At 39.3% G+C, this 19,590-nt stretch overlaps 2 protein-coding genes across 2 annotated transcripts in view; one reads left to right on the top strand and one right to left on the bottom strand.

The window, feature by feature from the left end:
- Positions 1 to 404: 404 nt before the first annotated feature.
- On the bottom strand, positions 405 to 12,588 carry LOC116041439 (protein SET-like). The gene is made up of 8 exons (XM_031287332.2): positions 12,327 to 12,588; positions 7,559 to 7,616; positions 7,326 to 7,468; positions 5,663 to 5,766; positions 5,466 to 5,579; positions 5,034 to 5,204; positions 2,983 to 3,120; positions 405 to 1,372 (listed from the first exon to the last, which is right to left on the bottom strand). The coding sequence occupies exons 1-8, from the start codon at positions 12,394 to 12,396 to the stop codon at positions 1,352 to 1,354; spliced, it is 819 nt and encodes a 272-aa protein (XP_031143192.1). The 5' UTR covers positions 12,397 to 12,588; the 3' UTR covers positions 405 to 1,351.
- A 6,671-nt stretch (positions 12,589 to 19,259) lies between these two features.
- The window catches only part of pkn3 (protein kinase N3), a 61,735-nt gene continuing 61,404 nt past the window's right edge, over positions 19,260 to 19,590 (top strand). Inside the window, 1 exon segment of the mRNA XM_031287242.2 lies at positions 19,260 to 19,550. Within this exon segment, the coding sequence (XP_031143102.2) occupies positions 19,500 to 19,550 (51 nt within the window). The 5' untranslated portion in view covers positions 19,260 to 19,499.

The following is a 19,590-nucleotide window of genomic DNA, read 5'->3' as shown; positions in this document are numbered from 1 at the left end:
AATAAACCCAAAATGTAAAACGTTAATTTGGGGTTTTTCTTTAAAGGTTATAGCACTGCCATTTGTTTGGGCCAAAGTAGTGCTAACACTGGCCCCAAACAGTCCTAACGGCAACAGCAGACTAATAAAAAAAAAAAAATTCAATCCAAAAACGCATGCAATTTTTTTATCTTAAAACCTCATCATCCACTTAGCATCAAAGGGGAATTTCACAAGACCATAAAACAATGTTACAGAGAGCCATAAGTCAGCAAAAGTCATATTTTAACTTGTCTGAGCAAAAAATATCCACAAATGCATCTGTAATGCATTCAAGTGTAATCGACTGTATAACTTCTGGACTGGCCGCAAGTACATGAAAAACAAATCTGAAATGCCCAAATGTAATCAAACTACTCCAAACATCATGTTTACATTTATTTTATTTATTGTAACAAAGCAACTGGTACACTTAATTTAATGTGAACAGGTTTCCAGTGAACAGGAGAATTGCTCCAGACTCCAACAGAGGACTCTACAGAAATCTTTTTCATCTCCCATCTCAAAAGTGTTAGGTCAAGATCAAAATTAGATTTTTAGGTTGTTCCTATAAAAAAAATGTACATTTCAAACCTTGTGGGTGTCTGAAATACAAGATAATGAAAATGTATTTAACAGAAGTCCAGATTTGGTGTCAAAGCCCCGCCACACCTCCCCATTAAACTGTGTACAATAAACAACTGTCATACCAAGATACATGTATATCCAAAAAACATTTACAACGGTTGAAAGGAACAAGCTGGTGCTTTCAATCAGTTCCATTAGTACAATAAGTTACAAAGGAAAATGCAACTTCTAATAAGCCTTAGTACCCCCCACCACCGCATATATTATATATGTGGCTAAGGATGCTATGATTAAGTTATCACTGCACCATGGCTTATTTTTTTATTGAACTCACAACTTCAACAGAAACTGTCATATTTTAAATTTCTATGGTACGTATTTCAAATCTACGTAGGATGGTGTGCAGAATGCTACAATTTTTTTTAAAATATTCTTTTGCATGTCTTTGGGAGATGTTGAGAAACAATGACTGGTGAGACTTCAGGAGAGCCACCTACACCCCCACCCCACCCAATGTAGACCTGCTGTGTATGAAGCTGGTCTTAAGACATGGCATTATGGATTATGGACAGGCTGTGGCTGCAGAGGAAGAGGACGGACAGGCTGATGACACAGGAAAAAATATTTTTTTTGTTGTTTTTTTACAAACACCACCCTGCCCCAAAAAAACAAACAAAAATATTGCTCCCGTGGGTTGTAGGATGATCACAGAGGGAGGACTGGGAAAATGTGTGGGTTGAAATGTTTAATCATCCTCACAGTCATCCTGAAAGAAAGAAAGAAAGAAAGAAAAAGCATTACACTGGTGGATTCATTGCACTTTTCAGACGTCATTTGAGAGTTACTATTAACAGGGTATATACAGAAATCCTGGAGGTAAATTCAATACCTTTTAATACCATTTTTAATACCTTCAATATTTTTTTTAAACCAAACCGCCATTGAGTTGCAGGTTTATACGGCAACATGTTTTCTAACCATTAAATGGAGTTTGAGATTTTTAAAACTACACCCTCTAGGCCAATAGAACAATGCAGATAGGGAAAGTCAACAGAATAGATTGAGACTCACTGACTTTGGAAACATCTTGCAACCCTAACCCATCTTGCATTTATTTCACCTTTAGAATAAAATGAATAGATGAAATAAAATGATAAAGCAGTTCAAAGAAACAAGCATTCACTGATGATATTATAACCACTTCAAACTAAGTAAACCTTCTTCTGTATGTACAGACATGCAAATAGGTACACATAGAAAATATTCCATGAGGCAAGTGAAATACAAGAAAACAGACATATATACAGACAAGCAAATAAGGATTCACTATTTGAACTTGTGATACCATTATAACCATTTGAAACTAAGTGAACCTGTGATCTAATGGTAAGTGCTTCAATTGAATTGCTTTTTCTTCCCCACGAGGGGTGCATATCGCTCAAAACCAACATGAAAAACGTAACTAGTAATGTTCACTCAGTGTTTTGTTTTGTTGTTAAACTGTGTGTAAAACGAGCGGTGACATTAAATCACCGGTTTCAGGTAACGGCACCGTCTATTTGCTGGATGGTTTTAAGGTAACGGTCGGTAGCTAACATTAGCAGATAAGCCTATTGACAGCGACGTTATTGTTCATATTTGGGCACAATCAATGTTTCTGACCGTAGTAGTAGTGGTCATAGTGACTGAAAAGTGTGATGTGAGATGCTAAAAAGAATCTACACGCTATTTTCAGGTAACATTACTTTTTGACGTTCAAAAAGCTGCAACTCTGGAAGACTTGGAATTGAGCTTTTCTTTGAGAAAAGAACGGCACTGAAGTCATTCTTAAAAAAGGAAGATGCGTTCGGAATTTTGCCGACCGGATACGGCAAATTTATTCTATCAACTAGCTCCGCTACCTTCTTCGTTGCTCTGCTTGGTTGTAGCATGCAGAGGGAAATTGAAAGACAACCGTTTACCCCGCCCCTCGGATTGAGCCCTGCCAATGGTGAGTTCCCAGACCCAACATCTTGATGTGGGGCTGGCTTGTCAGGCTTAGATAGGCTATCACCCGATGCGGGATAGGATATAATATCACACAAACTTTACAAGATCAACTTAAATAGACATAATAAAACAAATAGACAACTCATAGTTTGTAAAAAAACGTATTCAAAAAATGAATACCTCGTAAAATGGCGATTAATACCTTTTAATGGCCTTAATTTTTACTAATTTGATTTACTACCTTTTAATACTTTTTAAAACCCTGCGGACACCCTGATTAAACACGTTTAGATACTTCTGCAGAGGAAGTGTCTTCGTTCATTCATTGATTACAATTACTGGTTCAACACTCCAGTAACCAATTATCCACATATACAGTATCCTTACCTCTCCATCTTCTCCATCACCATCCTCATCATCATCTTCACCTTCCTCTTCCTCCCCCTCGTCAATATCTTCCAGACCCTCCTCTTCATCGTCCTCATCATCATCGCCGTCACCTTCTTCGTCCTCCATGTCAGGGACCTTGGGAACAATCAGACATTAACCACCTGACTTAAATGTCTGCTGTGGAATCCGAAATTCTTTTGGAGGATGGATTGGATTAGGGATGTCACAAGAACCGATCCTTCGGTACCAACATTCTTAAAACGTGATGTACTTGTTTTTCTGCAGTAGCGAAGGTACCGTTGTTGACGATTAGGGGTGTCACGATTCTCCAAATCCTCGATTCAATTACATTTTTGATTCTAAGGTCACGATTCAATTAAATTCTCGATTTTTACCTTTTTTTTCCCTAAAGCACAGGTTGCTATGCCATTTTTAGACTAGACTTGTATGTAATATAATATTTGACCTTTGTTCGCAATGTACCACATTACATTGTCAAATTTAAAAAAAATATTAAAAAATGTATTAACATAATGTAACAATAACATATCTTCAGTCAATTGGAAACTTGACAATTTGTCAATAAAGTAAAAAGAAAAGAAAAAAAATTTACCGACAATCCTGAGGGCAGACGCTCAGCACATGGAGTAGTTATAAACTACCTCCCAATGGGCTACCATGCATCGCCATTCAGCCTGTGTCCTGTCAGCAAAACGTGGCCTAATGTCACTGGATTTAATATTTATTGAAGTGTTAATGTTTTAATAAATCTTTTCGGCCTGCCACCATGTCAGTGAATTTAAACTAATGCTTGCATTCAGAGTATAAGGCGCGTGTGTGTGTGTGTGTGTTTAGGAGTATACACCTTAACACCTGTAGCCTGCCCTGTTTTATTAGTCATTGTCTTTGCCTCTGCCTCTGTCTTTTTTGCCAGTATTGGCCAAAGGAGGATGTCCACCAGGAAAGTACAGCGGTAAAAGTTGATCTTTTTTGTAATTGTGATTTTGTAACTGATCTTTGTTGATCATTTTATTTTTTATTTGAAGGCTAAATGCCACTATTGTTGTGTTTTTATAATGTTCAACTGCTTGAATAAAGGAATTAATGTTAAGTATTATTGTTCTTTTTCCCTTTTTTTAACACACCGTGGTATCGACTTTGGTATCTAGTACGTGTATGTTTGGTGGTATCGGTACCGACTACTAGATTTTTGGTATTGTGACATCCCTAGATTGGATGTGTTTTATAGTGTGGGGTCTAGCAGAAGTAGGGGGGTCACCACATTGATAAACAAACACCTGCAATTTAAATTTATTAAACAGGCGTAGCTCCTCAGATCATTTTAGGAGTGTCATTAATATTGCATGGTCTGTAGCTGATGGACAATCCCTTTTAGCAGCCATTACTCTTGATGCCGAAAAGGAGTTTGATATGGTTCAATGGGGCTATATGTTCAAAATTTGAGAAATGTATGGGTTTGGCAGCATTTTTATCAAGAGGATTCAGGTGCTATATAAGCACCCAGACGCTGCAGTGCAAACTAACGGGTTCATTTGGCAATTTACTGCCACGCCATGAAGGACATCTAATTTCAGTAGCAGGGGAAAGGCGCATGTTGCGTTTGTTTACTAGAAAGTTCATGTTTTATGGGGTGATCAGATCTGAAATGGACGAGTTAGACCATGATCAGACAGAGAACACCTGCAGGTTGCAAAAAGTGAGGCGCGCTGCCTTTCTTGTTAAAGACGGCCAATTCAGACGAGTTTTATCTTTTCGTTTTTTTGCTAGACAACCATCAAATTTTTTTTATATATATATATATATATATATATATATATATATATATATATATATATATATATATATATATATATATATTAAACTCAGGGCGCTCCTGCAAAAAAAACGTGACGCACTCAGCTATGCAAAAGCAGCTATCAAATCTTCACTCTCATTTAAAACTATTACAAAAAGTTTTCCCATGTTAAAAAAGAAATTAGGGTGAAAAGGGTATAAGACTAGAAGACCAAGTGAAGAACAAAGCCTACCAAATAGTACTGCAGCGGATTAGGCCAGATGTCATCCTTGATCACTTCTCCCAGCTCATCAGCTCCTGCATCCGAGTGGTCAGTAAACCAGGTGAAGAAGCTCTCTGGCTCTTCATGCTGCCGTTTCTTCCCAGCTTTGTTTGGCGACTGGCCTATACGCTTTGTCAGGTCCTGAGAAGGAAAATGTGTTTGGTCGAGATTGAAGGTTATAATTAACCATCGTTACATGTGCAAAAACATTAAAAACATACAGTAAGCCCAACATTGGGAAGACTAGAGAAAGGTTGAAGGATAAAGAGTACAATGGGATGTATAGCACTAAGGTGAAACATAATTTAGTTGATTATTTAATAATGTTTTTCTACTCCTTGTGTTAGTCATTTTAAGAGTAACATAAGACTACATAGAAGCCAAAGTAAAATGCAAACCAACCTTTCCAGCTTTCCATTTGATTTCAGTTGATTTGGAAACAGGATCTCCACTTTCATTTACATTAAACTCTTTGGAAAGGGCTTTGTTCTCAAAGTACGGATTCTCGTCAAAATACTACAGAAAAGAAAACACATTGTATCAGTATGTCATGCATGCCATTTTGAATGTACAAATACAAAATGAACCTGACAACTCACAAAATCTATTCTGTATCCAGACTTGATATCCTCGAACTCAGTGACCTCCACCCTCGACAAGTAATGAAGTGCTTCCTCGTCTTCCTCCCCCAAAAGAGCTGAAACTACAGGTCAGACACATAGACCATGCACAGACACCGTTAGCTGCTGATCAGACACTTATGTGAGTTAATGAAAAATACATAACATTTAAAAGCATAGCGTAATAAATTGAGACAATGGCCGCTTACTCCATTAATGATAATTTCTGTTACAAGCAAAGAACACTCTTATAGTTAGTCACACTATATACACATTATGGCTGTCAAATTTAAAACGTTATCGCGTTATTGCTGCCTTACATATGAAACAACAGGAGCCTTCAGTTGGTGTTGATAGTTATGTAACAAATCAGACATTAAATGATACTACAGAGTGGTGGCTACAGACAGAGATGGATGCATTCACTGTAGATGGAATTATTTTTTAGAGATTTAAATGCGTAGATTTTCCTGGTTAAAAAAACGACAATTGCAGAACAACAGAAACACTGATGGTTTCTGGACAATAAATTGGTCATTGTTTTGTGGTGTTAATTGATTTCCAATAATAAATACACATACATTTGCATAGAGCAAGCATATCTGCCCCCTTCCGTGTTGATAAGAGTATTAAAGGAGAATTCCGGACGATTTCAACACGTAGCTCTGTTGTTTGTAAATTTGGAGTGCTGTCAGTAGCGAGAAAAACGAAAACAATCGCTGTTGCCTATACTGTGTTATCCTCCTGCTACAGTTTGCACCCAGGAGGCTGAAACAGGGCAAGTTTTAAACATGCTTTTAGCCTCTTAACATGTTCGAAATGTCATTACAAGTGCCTACCCATGTGAAGTGATTCCTTCCGAGTGAACACAGTGAATCTGACTGCAGTAGATGTGAAAGAAATGCATAAAAGTCGTGCTAATTCAACTCTGTTTAGTTCCAGTGTTGAGATGACAAGACTTGGGACCGTCTACAAACACCGAAAAGAGATACAACAAAAATATGTATTAATTTAATGATTAAATAAGGTAGCGTCTCCAAACCTACCTCAATTATAACTCCTGCTATTTGTACTACAGCACTTACTTTAAAAAAAATAATATAATAAAACATAATAATATATTTTTGTATCTCTTTTCGGTGTTGTAGTTTGTAGACGGTCCCGAAGCACTCGTCTTGCTGTCTCAACACCGGAACTAAACAGAGCTGAATTAGCACAACTTTTATGCATTTCTTTCACATCTACTGCAGCCATATTCACTGTGTTCACTCGGAAGGAATCACTTCACATGGGTAGGCACTTGTAATGACATTTCGAACATGTTAAGAGACTAAAAGCACGTTTAAAACTTGCCCTGTTTCAGCCTCCTGGGTGCAAACTGTAGCAGGAGGATAACACGGTGTAGGCAACAGCGATTGTTTTCGTTTTTTTCGCTACTGACAGCACTCCAAATTTACAAACAACAGAGCTACGTATTGAAATCGACCAGAATTCTCCTTTAGATACTTGACAAATATCCCTCTTCAGTACATTTTAGATTTAAAAAAAAATGTGTGATTAATTGGCGAAATAATATGTTATTCCACTGACAGCCCTAATACACATACAAATAAAAGAATGGCAATAAAATATGATAAATTACCTTGAGGATGGTTGACGAATGTTGTGACCCAGAAGTTGGGGATTTTGGCTATGAGTTCTGATCGCTTCTGAAAGAAGGGCTGGCGTAATTTGTTGTACTTCTGCTCTACTTTTAAAATTTCTTCACTTGCCTGTTCGTTCAGTCTGGGGAGAAAAAAAGTAAAAAAAACATGTCACTAAGAAAAATTTCTAAATGCACCCATCTTTCATTACTCAAACAAGAGTCAAACTCACCTGTCAATTTCATTCTGTACTTCGTCGATGTGTTCAATTGCTTCCTGTTGCTCTTTTTCTGAAAGGAACATTTTTTAAAACTTAGCATAATGGAATGAAAAGGTACAAATCATCATGCAATGCCATTGAAAAGTTATTAAATGATAATCAATATGCAACTAGACATCTAGGCCTACACATTCCCATGACATGTTGTATTGTGCTAGATATGAAATCAGAGTAGCTGCATTGGATTGTAGCGCCATAGCAGAGAGGCCTTTCCGCTTAAATAAACCACTCAAGGTTTATATTTGGACAGCCAGGATGAGGAGTCATATTGACATAATTCCAGTGTGTTGATACACACGATGCCAGATTCAGAAACAAACTGAAAATGCAATTGAAGCCACCGACAAATTGTCACTATGGTAAGGGGTTCACTTCCTCTGGGCAATATTATTAGGAAACACTCAATTAACTTTCACTGTTATGCGGATGACACCCAATTATACCTATCAATCAAGCCAGACGAAACCAGTCAGTTAGTTAAACTTCAAGCATGTATTAAAGATATAAAATCATGGATGACCTACAATTTTCTGATGTTAAACTCAGACAAAACTGAAGTTATTGTGCTGGACCCTAAACACCTCCGAACCTCATTATCTAAAGATATAGCTACTCTGGATGGCATTGCTCTGGCCTCCAGCACTACTGTCAGAAATCTAGGAGTTATTTTTGATCAGGATATATCCTTTAATGCCCACTTAAAACAAACCTCAAGAACAGCCTTTTTTCACCTTCGTAACATTGCCAAAATTAGGCACATTCTGTCTCAAAACGATGCTGAAAAACTAGTCCATGCATTTGTTACTTCCAGGCTGGACTACTGTAATTCCTTACTATCAGGTTGCTCAAATAAGTCCCTTAAGACTCTGCAGCGCGTGCTCTGGTCAAGCACCATCATATCTAGAACCCACTAGAGCACTGCGCTCCCAGAATGCAGTTACTTGTGGTTCCTAGAGTCTCTAAAAGTAGAATGGGAGCCAGAGCATTCAGCTATCAGGCTCCTCTCATGTGGAACCAGAACCAGCAGACACTGTCACCACATTTAAGAGTAAACTTAAAACTCTCCTCTTTGATAAAGCTTATAGTTAGGGAGTGAGGAGTTGCAGCGTTCGCCTAGACCGGGTGTATAGCTCAGACATGGCACCCCTTCTCTTCTCTGCTTCTCTTCATAGTCGTCAGATTTATCTACCAACCCTTATAGAACTGGCTCAGGTTTGCCTTGCACCAGCTCTTAATTATGCTGTTATTGTTTTAGACTACCGGGGGACTTCCTTCCTTTGACACAATGAGCTCCTCTCTCTTTCCATCTGTGTGCATCCATGTCCCAGAAATGCGTGTTACTAACCTAGCTCTGGGGAGCTTATTCCCCGAAGTCCAGCCCAGCAGTTTTCCTCGGATTAGGGTGACACCTAAATCATGGTTGCAGCTGTCGCTGTGGTCCTGCTCCGCGCCTTGCTATGCCCTGCTACACCATGAACTACTACAACTACTATTTCTAGTCATAGTTCCATTATCTTTATTGTGACTATTATTGCCACTGTTCATCACACCCCCAACGGGCACCATCAGACACCACCTACCAAGGGTCTGTCCGAGGTTTCTCCCTAAAAGGAAGTTTTCCTCACCACCCAAGGTTTTTCCCTAAAAGGTTTTTCCTCGCCACTAAATGCTTGCTCTTGGGGGAATTACTGGAATTGTTGAGGCTTTGTAAATTATAGAGTGTGGTCTAGACCTACTCTATCTGTAAAGTGTCTTGAGATAACTCGTTATGATTTGATACTATAAATAAAACTGAATTGAATTGTAACCTTATGGTTATCTGCTCTGTTACAGGAACTATTCATATTCTTGCTTCACACAAAGCTAAAATACACTCCACTCGAACTATTTTCAGAAAAACTCAATTCAGTGAGCCTCACTTGTACATGTTTCATGAACTGATGCAGCTGCCCGTTTATGTTGATATCACATTTTTTACTGCAAGGGTGATGGATTGAATTTACTGTCTTCTGACAACACACTGCGGCGGTCCTCAGACAATTCAGCAGAAACGCAGCTATTTCTATTCAGTATTTCCCATACATAGGTTCTACTTGGGTGCACCACCCAGGTAAATTGAGACCCGCCCAGGTAGATACAATCCGAATTCAATTTTCTTTCCAAACAACTGTGTATTTTTTACAGCGCACACAGACCAGCTACCTCCACCTGCCTTTGTGAAGTTGTGTGCCGCGTGCATGACAGCGTCAACTTTGCACTTGCTCAGAGAGGCTATCGTTACATTAGTAGTAGCATGCTGGTGGTCTTGCAGTGGGATTAATAAAACCGTAGAAACAACACGGCCACGCTGCTGTGAAAGCTCCCCGAACATCATTTATCAGAATCTGGTTGTTACCCCTCTCCGCGGCAGTCTAGCTAGCTAACCACCTCTGACTAGAGCTAACCGCTACTCAGAGCTAATGGTTACTAAGCGAGCCTTCAGTTCTCCGTGCCTGTATCCATTAACTGTATTTGTGGACCCGAGCCTGAATAAAACCCTTAATTTTATTAAATTGTCTGTAAAAGTTTTAAACTACAACTCAGAGGTATTTGAATGACAGAATACTGCTCAGATGAGATCTAAATGAGTGCCACAGGACATGTATACATGTAGTACAGAACAGCGTGTTTAGGATCCCCAAATCACAGATTAATACACTTCAAAAAACGAACAATGATCTAACCAACAAAATGAACAAGAATTAACTTTAGATAGTCCTAGTCTTATATGATTTAACCGGAGTTAGGAGGGAACAGTGTTGAGATTATGATAACATGTAACTTTCTGTATAGACCATAGTACAGGCTACACTTTTTGTCATTTGTTTAAAACAAGCAATTTTTTGTATTTCAGCAAAATACTGAAAGCAGCAGAAATGCAGAACTACATTGTAATATCTGTTTATTTATCACAAGTTATATCATTATTGCGATATTCAACATTTGGGCATATCGCATATTTTCCTCATATCGTGCAGCCTTAATAACTACCCTGAAATTGTGTCAGATGCCACATAGTGTTGTAATATTTTCATCTGTATTATCTTTAAGTCGAATTTGTTTAATATGTAACTAGTTTTTTCTTTCTAAAGCATCTGATAATGTTATGTAGTCATTGTTTTCACCTTTGTTTGACTAGTTTATAACTGAACCCATTATTACTCAACCGAGCCATTACGCGCCGCACCGTCACATCCTGCGCCACACACCACTGCAAGTAAATTCTCAACCTGTGGGAAACACTGCTATTCATTTTGAATAAGGGTAGTATGTTTAGGCTGCGGTGGTGGTTGCCACTAGTCTGGCTATCACCAGACCAAGGTCAATCTTTTAAGATTGAACATTAGTCTGGGGAGCCTGCTCTGTATTTTCTACTGCACAAGAGGTGTGATCAACGGGCATAGTTCAAATGACTCTGTACTAGTAATGGCTGGTATACCGTGTCATTCGACAGATAGCTAGCTGTCTCAATTTACCGTGCAGAGATCGGAGGACCAGTTAACCACTGTCCTCATAAATCAACCGGTGTTTAAAATTCCAACACAAAGAAAGCGGAAAGAAACGGAAAATACATGCATCCGGCGGAATTTCCTGCGGCACCACAGCAATCCCGGAACGTCGTGGCTATAAACTACCACAGGGGGGAGACGCATAACGATGTGAACCTCCAGTATTTATATTTCACTGGTCTCACGTACAATACATCTTTACATAATTTTAAAAGTATTTTGTTGAGTTAAGTATAGCAAAAAGCCACCAACTCGATTCTCAGTCATTTCTCAGTGTGTTAAATATAACGCAGGACGCCAGCCGTGGTGTGTTCGGTTGGTGTATGTGTGTGGTGGATGCATAGCAGACAGACCCTTTGCCTCTAGAGCTTCCTGTTGCTGCTAAAGGCGGCCTGGTTTGAATGAGGGGCTTAGCTATGTCTCGATGCAAAATGCTTCACACTGATGTTATCATACTGCGAGGTTTACCAAAGACTCTTTGCGCATAACAAATATCAGCATTTATAATGCCTCCTCAAATCGACATTATAGCTATCTAAAAGAGTAAGAAGCGCTTGTTTACAATTTGCTTAACTACCAATTAGCACACAAAAGCCAAGCTTGCAAGCATGGTTATGTTAAAATGAACAGCTAACGTCAACATTATCAGTGTTCATCCTTCCTTGACCGATGGAAAACGGAATAACATCCGGTAAATGTTGCACTTGCTAATAGTGTGGACAAACAATCGTTAAAGAAACTCCAGTCGCAAAGGTGCAACGTTCTGAAGAAACGCACAGCAGCACGCGATTTAATCAATAACGTTACCTCAGTACAACAAAACCTCTACAATTGTCTGCATGTACAATAACTGCACATCACACTAAATGCAAGGTTATTCAATGCAAATACTGGCCTCCTTCATGTAAACTAGTAGCTAATGCAAGCTAACGTTAATGGCTAGCTAACCTCTCACGCTGGCTAAATAGTTAGCCTGTGCTACCATGCTACATTACTGCACAGTCCTGGAACAACATTTTGCCCCAACGTGTACAGGAAAAGTTAAATTAAGCTTTCTTATTCGACACTACACAACAAACTGACGTTACACTGAAAATAACAAAATGACGAAAAACAAATGAAAATGGCGTTGTAGGCTACGTTACAGGATAACCGCCATTCCTTAACGTTACCAGAGGTCTCGTCCGCTCCGTCGTGATTTGAATTATCCTTTCTATTGACTTTCGCCGATGAGGCCGACATGGTTATCGTTTGCCGTGACACTTTTGGCCAGATGTATATTCCGGGTGTTTTATAACTCTTCTCTGGAAGATAAAAGTTACTTCCACCTTAGTAGAATGCGTGCTTGAAGCCCACGATAAGAGGAATGAACGCAGCAGCTTCGCACGCTTGTTTATCTCTGTGGCACTCGGTCGGTAAACACATGTATGGTGCTCTTCTGCCACCAGCTGACTGGAGTGCGGCACTGCACCAAAAAGCTACAGGCTGTGAACATTGAACTCAAATCCGTCTGTGTTCAAGTCAAGGGACGCGACGCGATAGTTCACTTTTGCTGTCTCTCCACCTTACACAATGTTCAGTAAACGAAATCGTTAACTGTTTTTACTTTAACTATTTGAAAGCTCTCTAGTAAACTAAAAGTGAAATATAACCTCCATGTGCTGTGTAACGTTATCTGCAGGAGCGAGCGGCGTTAATAACTTAAAAAAACAGTAAAAGTTTAGTATGATTACGTCCTTTTATATGCTTTAATTATATGCCGAATTTATAAAGAGTCCATACTTTTAACAATAAATATTATGTTTGCAAAATTACGTATCTGGATAAATTAGTAGCCTAAGTAAACATTGAACAGACAGATTTCCGGATGGAGTTGCATACCCGGTGTGTTTCACGAGCATGCAGCAGCATTTTGGGGGCCTTTAGATGGTGCCAAAGTGCACCAAAACCGAATTCCTCAATATAGCTCTCTGAGGTGTAGACTACCTACATTCCCTTGCCGCATGCAGTCATAGACTATAGCTATATGAGTGAGTCTATCAATCAACTGACGCAACCTGAGTAACGTGCGCACCATAGACTGGTACGCACTCGCCCACTGGTGCGTTCATTTCAACTCAGAAAAACGAGCTTCATGCTCAGACATGTTGTAGTGCTGGGGACAGAGGGCACCGGTATGGACAGTGCGTCACGTTCCTTACGCCCTTGGGTGCAGGGACAATCCAACAAAGACATATTGATAATATCTAGTAAAGAAGTGTTAACCAAGGGTAAAGCTTCTTTAAGTAGCCCAGTTGGGATGGAGTCTAATCATCTGGCTTTGCTGAAGAAATCTTTAGCGTTAATTGGTGAAAGTTGATAGGAGAAAAGCAATCTAAAAATATGTCAGGTCGTAAAGCTGTTTTAGCGGTCGTGCATTTAAAGGTAAACCGTTAGAAGTTGAGGGCAAGAGGTGATGAATTTTTTTTATCTCTAATTGTTATAATTGTATCATTAAAGAAGCTCAAGCTCATGGGGGTGGCAGTAGCTCAGTCAGTAGGGAGTTGGGTTGGGAACCGGAGGGTAAGTATTCTGGTGGACTGGTAGCTGAAGAGGTGCCTGTTCACCTCCTGGGCACTGTCAAGGTGCTCTTGAGCAAGGCACCGAACCCACAACTGCTCGGGCAGCCCCCTCACTCTGACATCTCTCCATTAGTGCATGTATAGGTACTGAGCATGTGTGTGTAATTCAGGCCTGTGTGTAATGTGTAATGTGTGTAATACCAACAGAGTGTAAACATTGTAATTTCCCATTGCGGGATTAATAAAGTATAAATTATTATTGTTATTATTAATTATTATTATGAAGTCGTCACTACTGAGAGCTATAGGAATACATGGCTCACTGGAGCTGTGACTCTGTCAGCCTGGCTACAGTGCTGAAAAGAAACTTTGGGCTGTTCTTATTTTCTTCTATTAATGATGAGTAGGCTATAGGCTGCTCTGGCATTTCTGAGGCTCTTCTTATATGTTTTCAGAACAAGATTCTTCCAGATTGGTGGAACGCCATTTACCTTCAAGTTTTCGCGAGGTTTGTTTTAATTTGGTGGTTTAGCAATTATACCTAGGTACTAATTTCATTTGTTTTATTATCTTTGTTTTGAGCTCTGTAGCGAGGCCGCGCAGCACTGCTACAAAATGATAAATTTGGGAGGAACTAAAGTTAACTTGTTATATTAAGGCATGGCATTGAATTAAATGCTGTTGAAATCCCTTCCTTACATTTAGCTATAGCATTATCAGATAGACATCTAGTGTAGCAACTTTTAACTAATGTCGTATAGTCGGGTAAAGAATTCGAAAGTTATAAAAGAATGGTTTGATAATAAAGGATTATACAGAAATACTATTAATCAATATCAATTTCAATGCCATATGCCAGAACAAGGTCGAGGGTGTGTTTAAAACAGTGAGTGGGTTTATGTAAAGGTACTCTATTGTCACATACACATACATGTAGCGAAATTCATTCTCTGCATTTAACCCGTCCCTCAAGGGAGCAGTGGGCATCCATTTACAGTGCCTGGGGAACCAACTCCAGATCAGTGCCTTGATCAAGGGCACTGACTGGAGAACCTAGTACATGTTTTTTGATGGTGGGGGAAACCGGAGCATCCGGAGGAAACCCACACAAACATGGGGAGAACATACAAACTCCACACAGAAAGGCCCAGAACGACCTGGAATTGAACCCAGACTGAAACCAATTGAATATAGTTGTGAGATGAACGTGTTGTCAACGTCCACATGAATATTAAAATCACCTACAATAATTACTTTATCTGATTTAAGGACTTAACTTGATAAAAACTCAGAGAATTCAGATAAAAATTCAGAATATGGCCCTGGAGTGCGGTGGCTGTAATGTTTTTCAAGTTGGATGTAAAAGATTAAGAACAAGGCTTTCAAACGAGTTATAATTTAGTTTAGGATTAATTAATAGGCTTGAGTTGAAAATGGCTGCAACTCCCCCTCCCCTGCCAAAGGCTTGAGAAATATGAGTATTTTCTTTTTTTAAAGATTATTTTTTTGGGCATTTTCGACAGATGAAGACATGAAAAGGGAGAGAGAGGGGGAATGACAGGCAGCAAAGGGCCACAGGTCGGATTCAAACCTGGGCCCGCTGCTTCGAGGAGTAAACCTCTATATATGGGCGCCTGCTCTACCAACTGAGCTATCTGGGAGCCCAGAAATATGAGTATTAATATGACTGGGAGTGTCAGAGGGTGAGGAATGGCTGACCCAAAAATGCAGAGATGAGTAGGCAGTGGAAAGTTCTTTTGTTTACTTTTGATTTCATTAATTAAGTGGTCAGGGGACAGACACCGCTGTTATGGAACTGTGAGTGGGTCACTGCTCATTGTAGTTTGTAACTGGACATTGTAGTTTGTCTCAACCCAAATGTGCCAGCTTTTCAGTTTATACATATTGTAAACAGCTGGTATATTTCTCTAAAACGATTACAGAGACCTAACCCTACTAGCATAGTCGTATATCAATATGGAGCTTAAAATCAAGTGTTATGAACACAGTCGACCATTGCTTATAGGTCACACAGGGGCACAGAGGATGCAACTCTTGTGGATCAAATAGCTAAACACCTGCAACAACCAAGATCCCTTGCTTGTGTTCTTTTTATTGATTTTACTTCTTCTTTTAATAGTATGCAAATTGAAACTCTTTTAGAAATACTTTTTATGATGAAGGTGAATGGTGGGCTCATTCACTGGATTAGACATTTTTTAACTGATCGCCCTCAGAGAGTTTTAATGAATGGGGTCTACTCAGACGAGCTTGTTTTAAATACTGGAGCACCACAAGGCTGTGTTGTCATCTGTTATTTTTAAATTTATATTATGACATAACTGTAGACAGCAGCAATGTTAAAATCCTTAAATATGCTAACAACATGGCTTTGGTTGAACTTCTCACAGAAAATAATGCTGCACAATGAAAAAGCTTACTTCAACCAGGTCACTTTTCTCCAGGACTGGTGTCAGACTACTAATTTGGAAATTAACGTGGCCAAAACAAAATAATTTATAATCCAAACAAAACCAAGGGGGACCAGTAACATCACCCCTGTTGTACTTAACAACCAGCCTGTGGAAGTAGTGGAATATTTTAAGTACTTACCTGGTCGGTGGGTTACAGCGTTCACGTTTAATACTGGATCATTTTCAAAGATTGTTGTTCCTATCAGTCACTTACACACAAAAACATAGGAAAATAGGTTGAAAAAAAAACCGATAGTTACCCATTAAGGACATAAAATCATGGATGACCTACAATTTTCTGATGTTAAACTCAGACAAAACTGAAGTTATTGTGCTGGGCCCTAAACACCTCCAAATCTTATTATCTAAAGATATAGCTACTCTGGATGGCATTGCCCTGGCCTCCAGCACAACTGTCAGAAATCTCAGAGTTATTTTTGATCAGGATATATCCTTCAACGCCGACATAAAACAGATTTCAAGAACAGCCTTTTTTCACCTGTGTAACATTGCCAAAATTAGGCACATCCTGTCTCAAAACGATGCAGAAAAACTAGTCAATGCATTTTTTACCTCAAGGCTGGACTATTGTAATTCCTTACTATCAGGTTGCTCAAATAAGTCCCTTAAGACTCTCCAGGTAATCCAGAATGCTGCAGCGCGTGTACTGACAAAAACTAAGAGATCATATTTTTCCCATAATAGCTTCTCTGTATTGGCTTCCTGTAAAATCCAGGATTGAATTTAAAATCCTTCTCCTGACCTACAAAGCTCTTAATGGTCAGACACCATCCTATCTTGAAGAGCTCATAGTACCCTATTTCCCCTACTACAGCACTGCACTCCCAGAATTCAAAGTTACTTGTGGTTCTCAGAGTCTCCAAAAGTAGAATGGGAGCCACAGCCTTTAGCTATCAGGTTATTAGCTTATAGTTAGGGAGTGAGGAGTGGCAGAGTAGACCTAGACCGGCGGTGGAAGGTGTGTAGCTGCAGACACTGCAGCCCCTCCTCATCTATCAGCTTCTCTTCATAGCTGTCGGATTCCTCTACTAACCCTTTGTAGGATGGCTCAGGTTTGCCTTGGACTTCCTCTTAGTTATGCTGCTATAGTTTTAGATTGCCGGGGGACTTCCTTTGACACCCTGGGCTCCTCTCTCTTTCCATCTGTGTACATTCATGTCCCAGTAATGCTTGTTACTAACTTAGCTCTTAATTTAGCTTATTCCCCGTAGTCCTTATGTTTACTCGCCTCGCAAATTTACTTGGTTTGTGGCGGCACCTAAATCGTGGTTGCAACTGCTGCCGTGGTCCTGCTTGACACCCTGCTACGCCATGCACTGGTACAACTGTTATTTTATTATTATTTTATTAGGTTTCTGCCTGTTAAAAGGTTAAAAGTTTTTCCTCGCCACTGTTGCACCAAATGCGTTCTCTTGGGGGAATTGTTGGGTCTTTGTAAATTACAGAGTGTGGTCTAGACCTACTTTATCTGTAAAGTGCCCTGAGATCACTACTTTTATGATTTGACACTATAAATAAAATTGAATTGAATTGAATTTAGTGCATTGAAAATTAAAATTCAAAGCTTCATTATTGCAAATTACAACTAGCAGCTAAACAAAACTAGATCAAATAGGCTACGTGAACAGCAAACCACTGTTGGTTTGAGTGTAACAAAGCAAGTGGATTACCATTAAAGTCAAGAAGGTGGGTGGCTATTCCTGGTAAAGCCATTCTGACAATATGCTCAGGGGCAATTCTTGGAGCAGACCTTTAGGGGGGCTCAGCCACTTATGAGAATGTGATTTGGATACAGCGCCTTCAAAAGTGTTAACCCCCCCTTCTAAATCAGTAATTTCATTAGCCGATAATCTCTGAGCTAGCTACTGAACAACAACATCAGCTAACGTTTTTTGACACTATTATCACTATGATGGAACTAAACCTGACACTTTATAAGTCAAAGTAATAACGACCAATTTGACACAATGTTCTAACATTCAGCAATTTTAGTTGGGTTCTAATCTGCGCCATGAAATTACCAATTTTTGTTATTGTAATTGATAGTTACAGGTGCATAGCATTGGTGACAGCGACACAGGATATTAAACCTGTTTCAAGCCCTTTGAACCTGTAATTGTTTGTCCTCTGTCACTAACAGACAAGTTCACAAACTCTCACTTGAAGCACTAAAATAGATTTTATTTTTAAATAAAAAATTTTTTTTTAGGGGTGGCTGAGATGAAATTTAGGGGGGGGCTTGAGCCCCCCTAAAAAGGGTCTAAAATCGCCAATGAGTATGCTGATGCTAAAAAAGTGTGGTTGTGCAGTTTACCTTTATCCCTACTCTATTGAACCTTTATTCATCTAAGATGTAGGCTACAGCTGGATTTGTTACTTTGTGTGGTCACGTCCATTACTGAGGGGCCAACTTTTTCAGTTTCTAGTGCCACAATGATTTTTTAAATCCCCTTTCAGCCTTTCATGAAAGAAGAATGAGATTAATTATTATAAAATTAAAATTTATTAATAAAGAAGACCTTATTATTTTTTTCACTTTGTTACACACACACACACGCACGCACGCACGCACACACACACACACACACACACACACACACACACACACACACACACACACACACACACACACACACACGTCCTATACACATGCCTTATGTATGGAGAGATGTCACAACACAGTGCATATTTCCTTTTATCTAAAGATTGTGTTTGGCTTCATTACTAAACTAGCTGTAAACATATACACGTATATATTTTTTTTTCCCGACGTTTTTGAGGCCTTTTTTTCACAGTTTGTTTTTGCTTTTTCCAACGTTTTAAATTTTTCTTCTACACATTTTCAGCGCTTATTTCTACGTCCCATATTTTCTGATATAAAACAAAAATTTAAAACGGGTCAATGTGACCCGAAGTCAACATAAGGGTATTAAGGTATGAGTGAGAGGAGATCATATGCTATACGTGACGCATCACCTCGGCAGGTGCATCGAATGATCGAATTTGATTGGTTCTTGCAGCGTCCAATCCAGCCGTCATCTACTGACGTCAGTTTTGCATCGAGCTCCAGTTTAACCCAATTGAAACCTTTGACTCCGATTTGTTTCCATTATGGACACAAGTACCTACAGCCTCAATGGAGCGCCTGTGAACAGCCTCAGCAGTCGTTAAATTTCACATTCCGCTTTCAGTTTACCTAAGCTAGTGCAACTCCTCCTGAAGCTGTTTCACTTACTTTCTGGCACGAAGAAGAGCGTTGGCAGCTGGAGCAGACTTTGACGCTGTGTGAATGTCCAGCACAGACAAATTGACAGCCACCATGTCAGGTTTAACACTACAGGTAAATGTAATGCCACAGGTTGTCTTATTCCTCAAATGAA

Source organism: Sander lucioperca, chromosome 14 (genome assembly GCF_008315115.2).
Source record: "Sander lucioperca isolate FBNREF2018 chromosome 14, SLUC_FBN_1.2, whole genome shotgun sequence".
In the NCBI taxonomy this organism is placed as follows: domain Eukaryota; kingdom Metazoa; phylum Chordata; class Actinopteri; order Perciformes; family Percidae; genus Sander; species Sander lucioperca.
The sequence above is the reverse complement of the archived record's forward strand: the minus strand, read 5'-3'. Positions and strand labels throughout refer to the sequence as shown.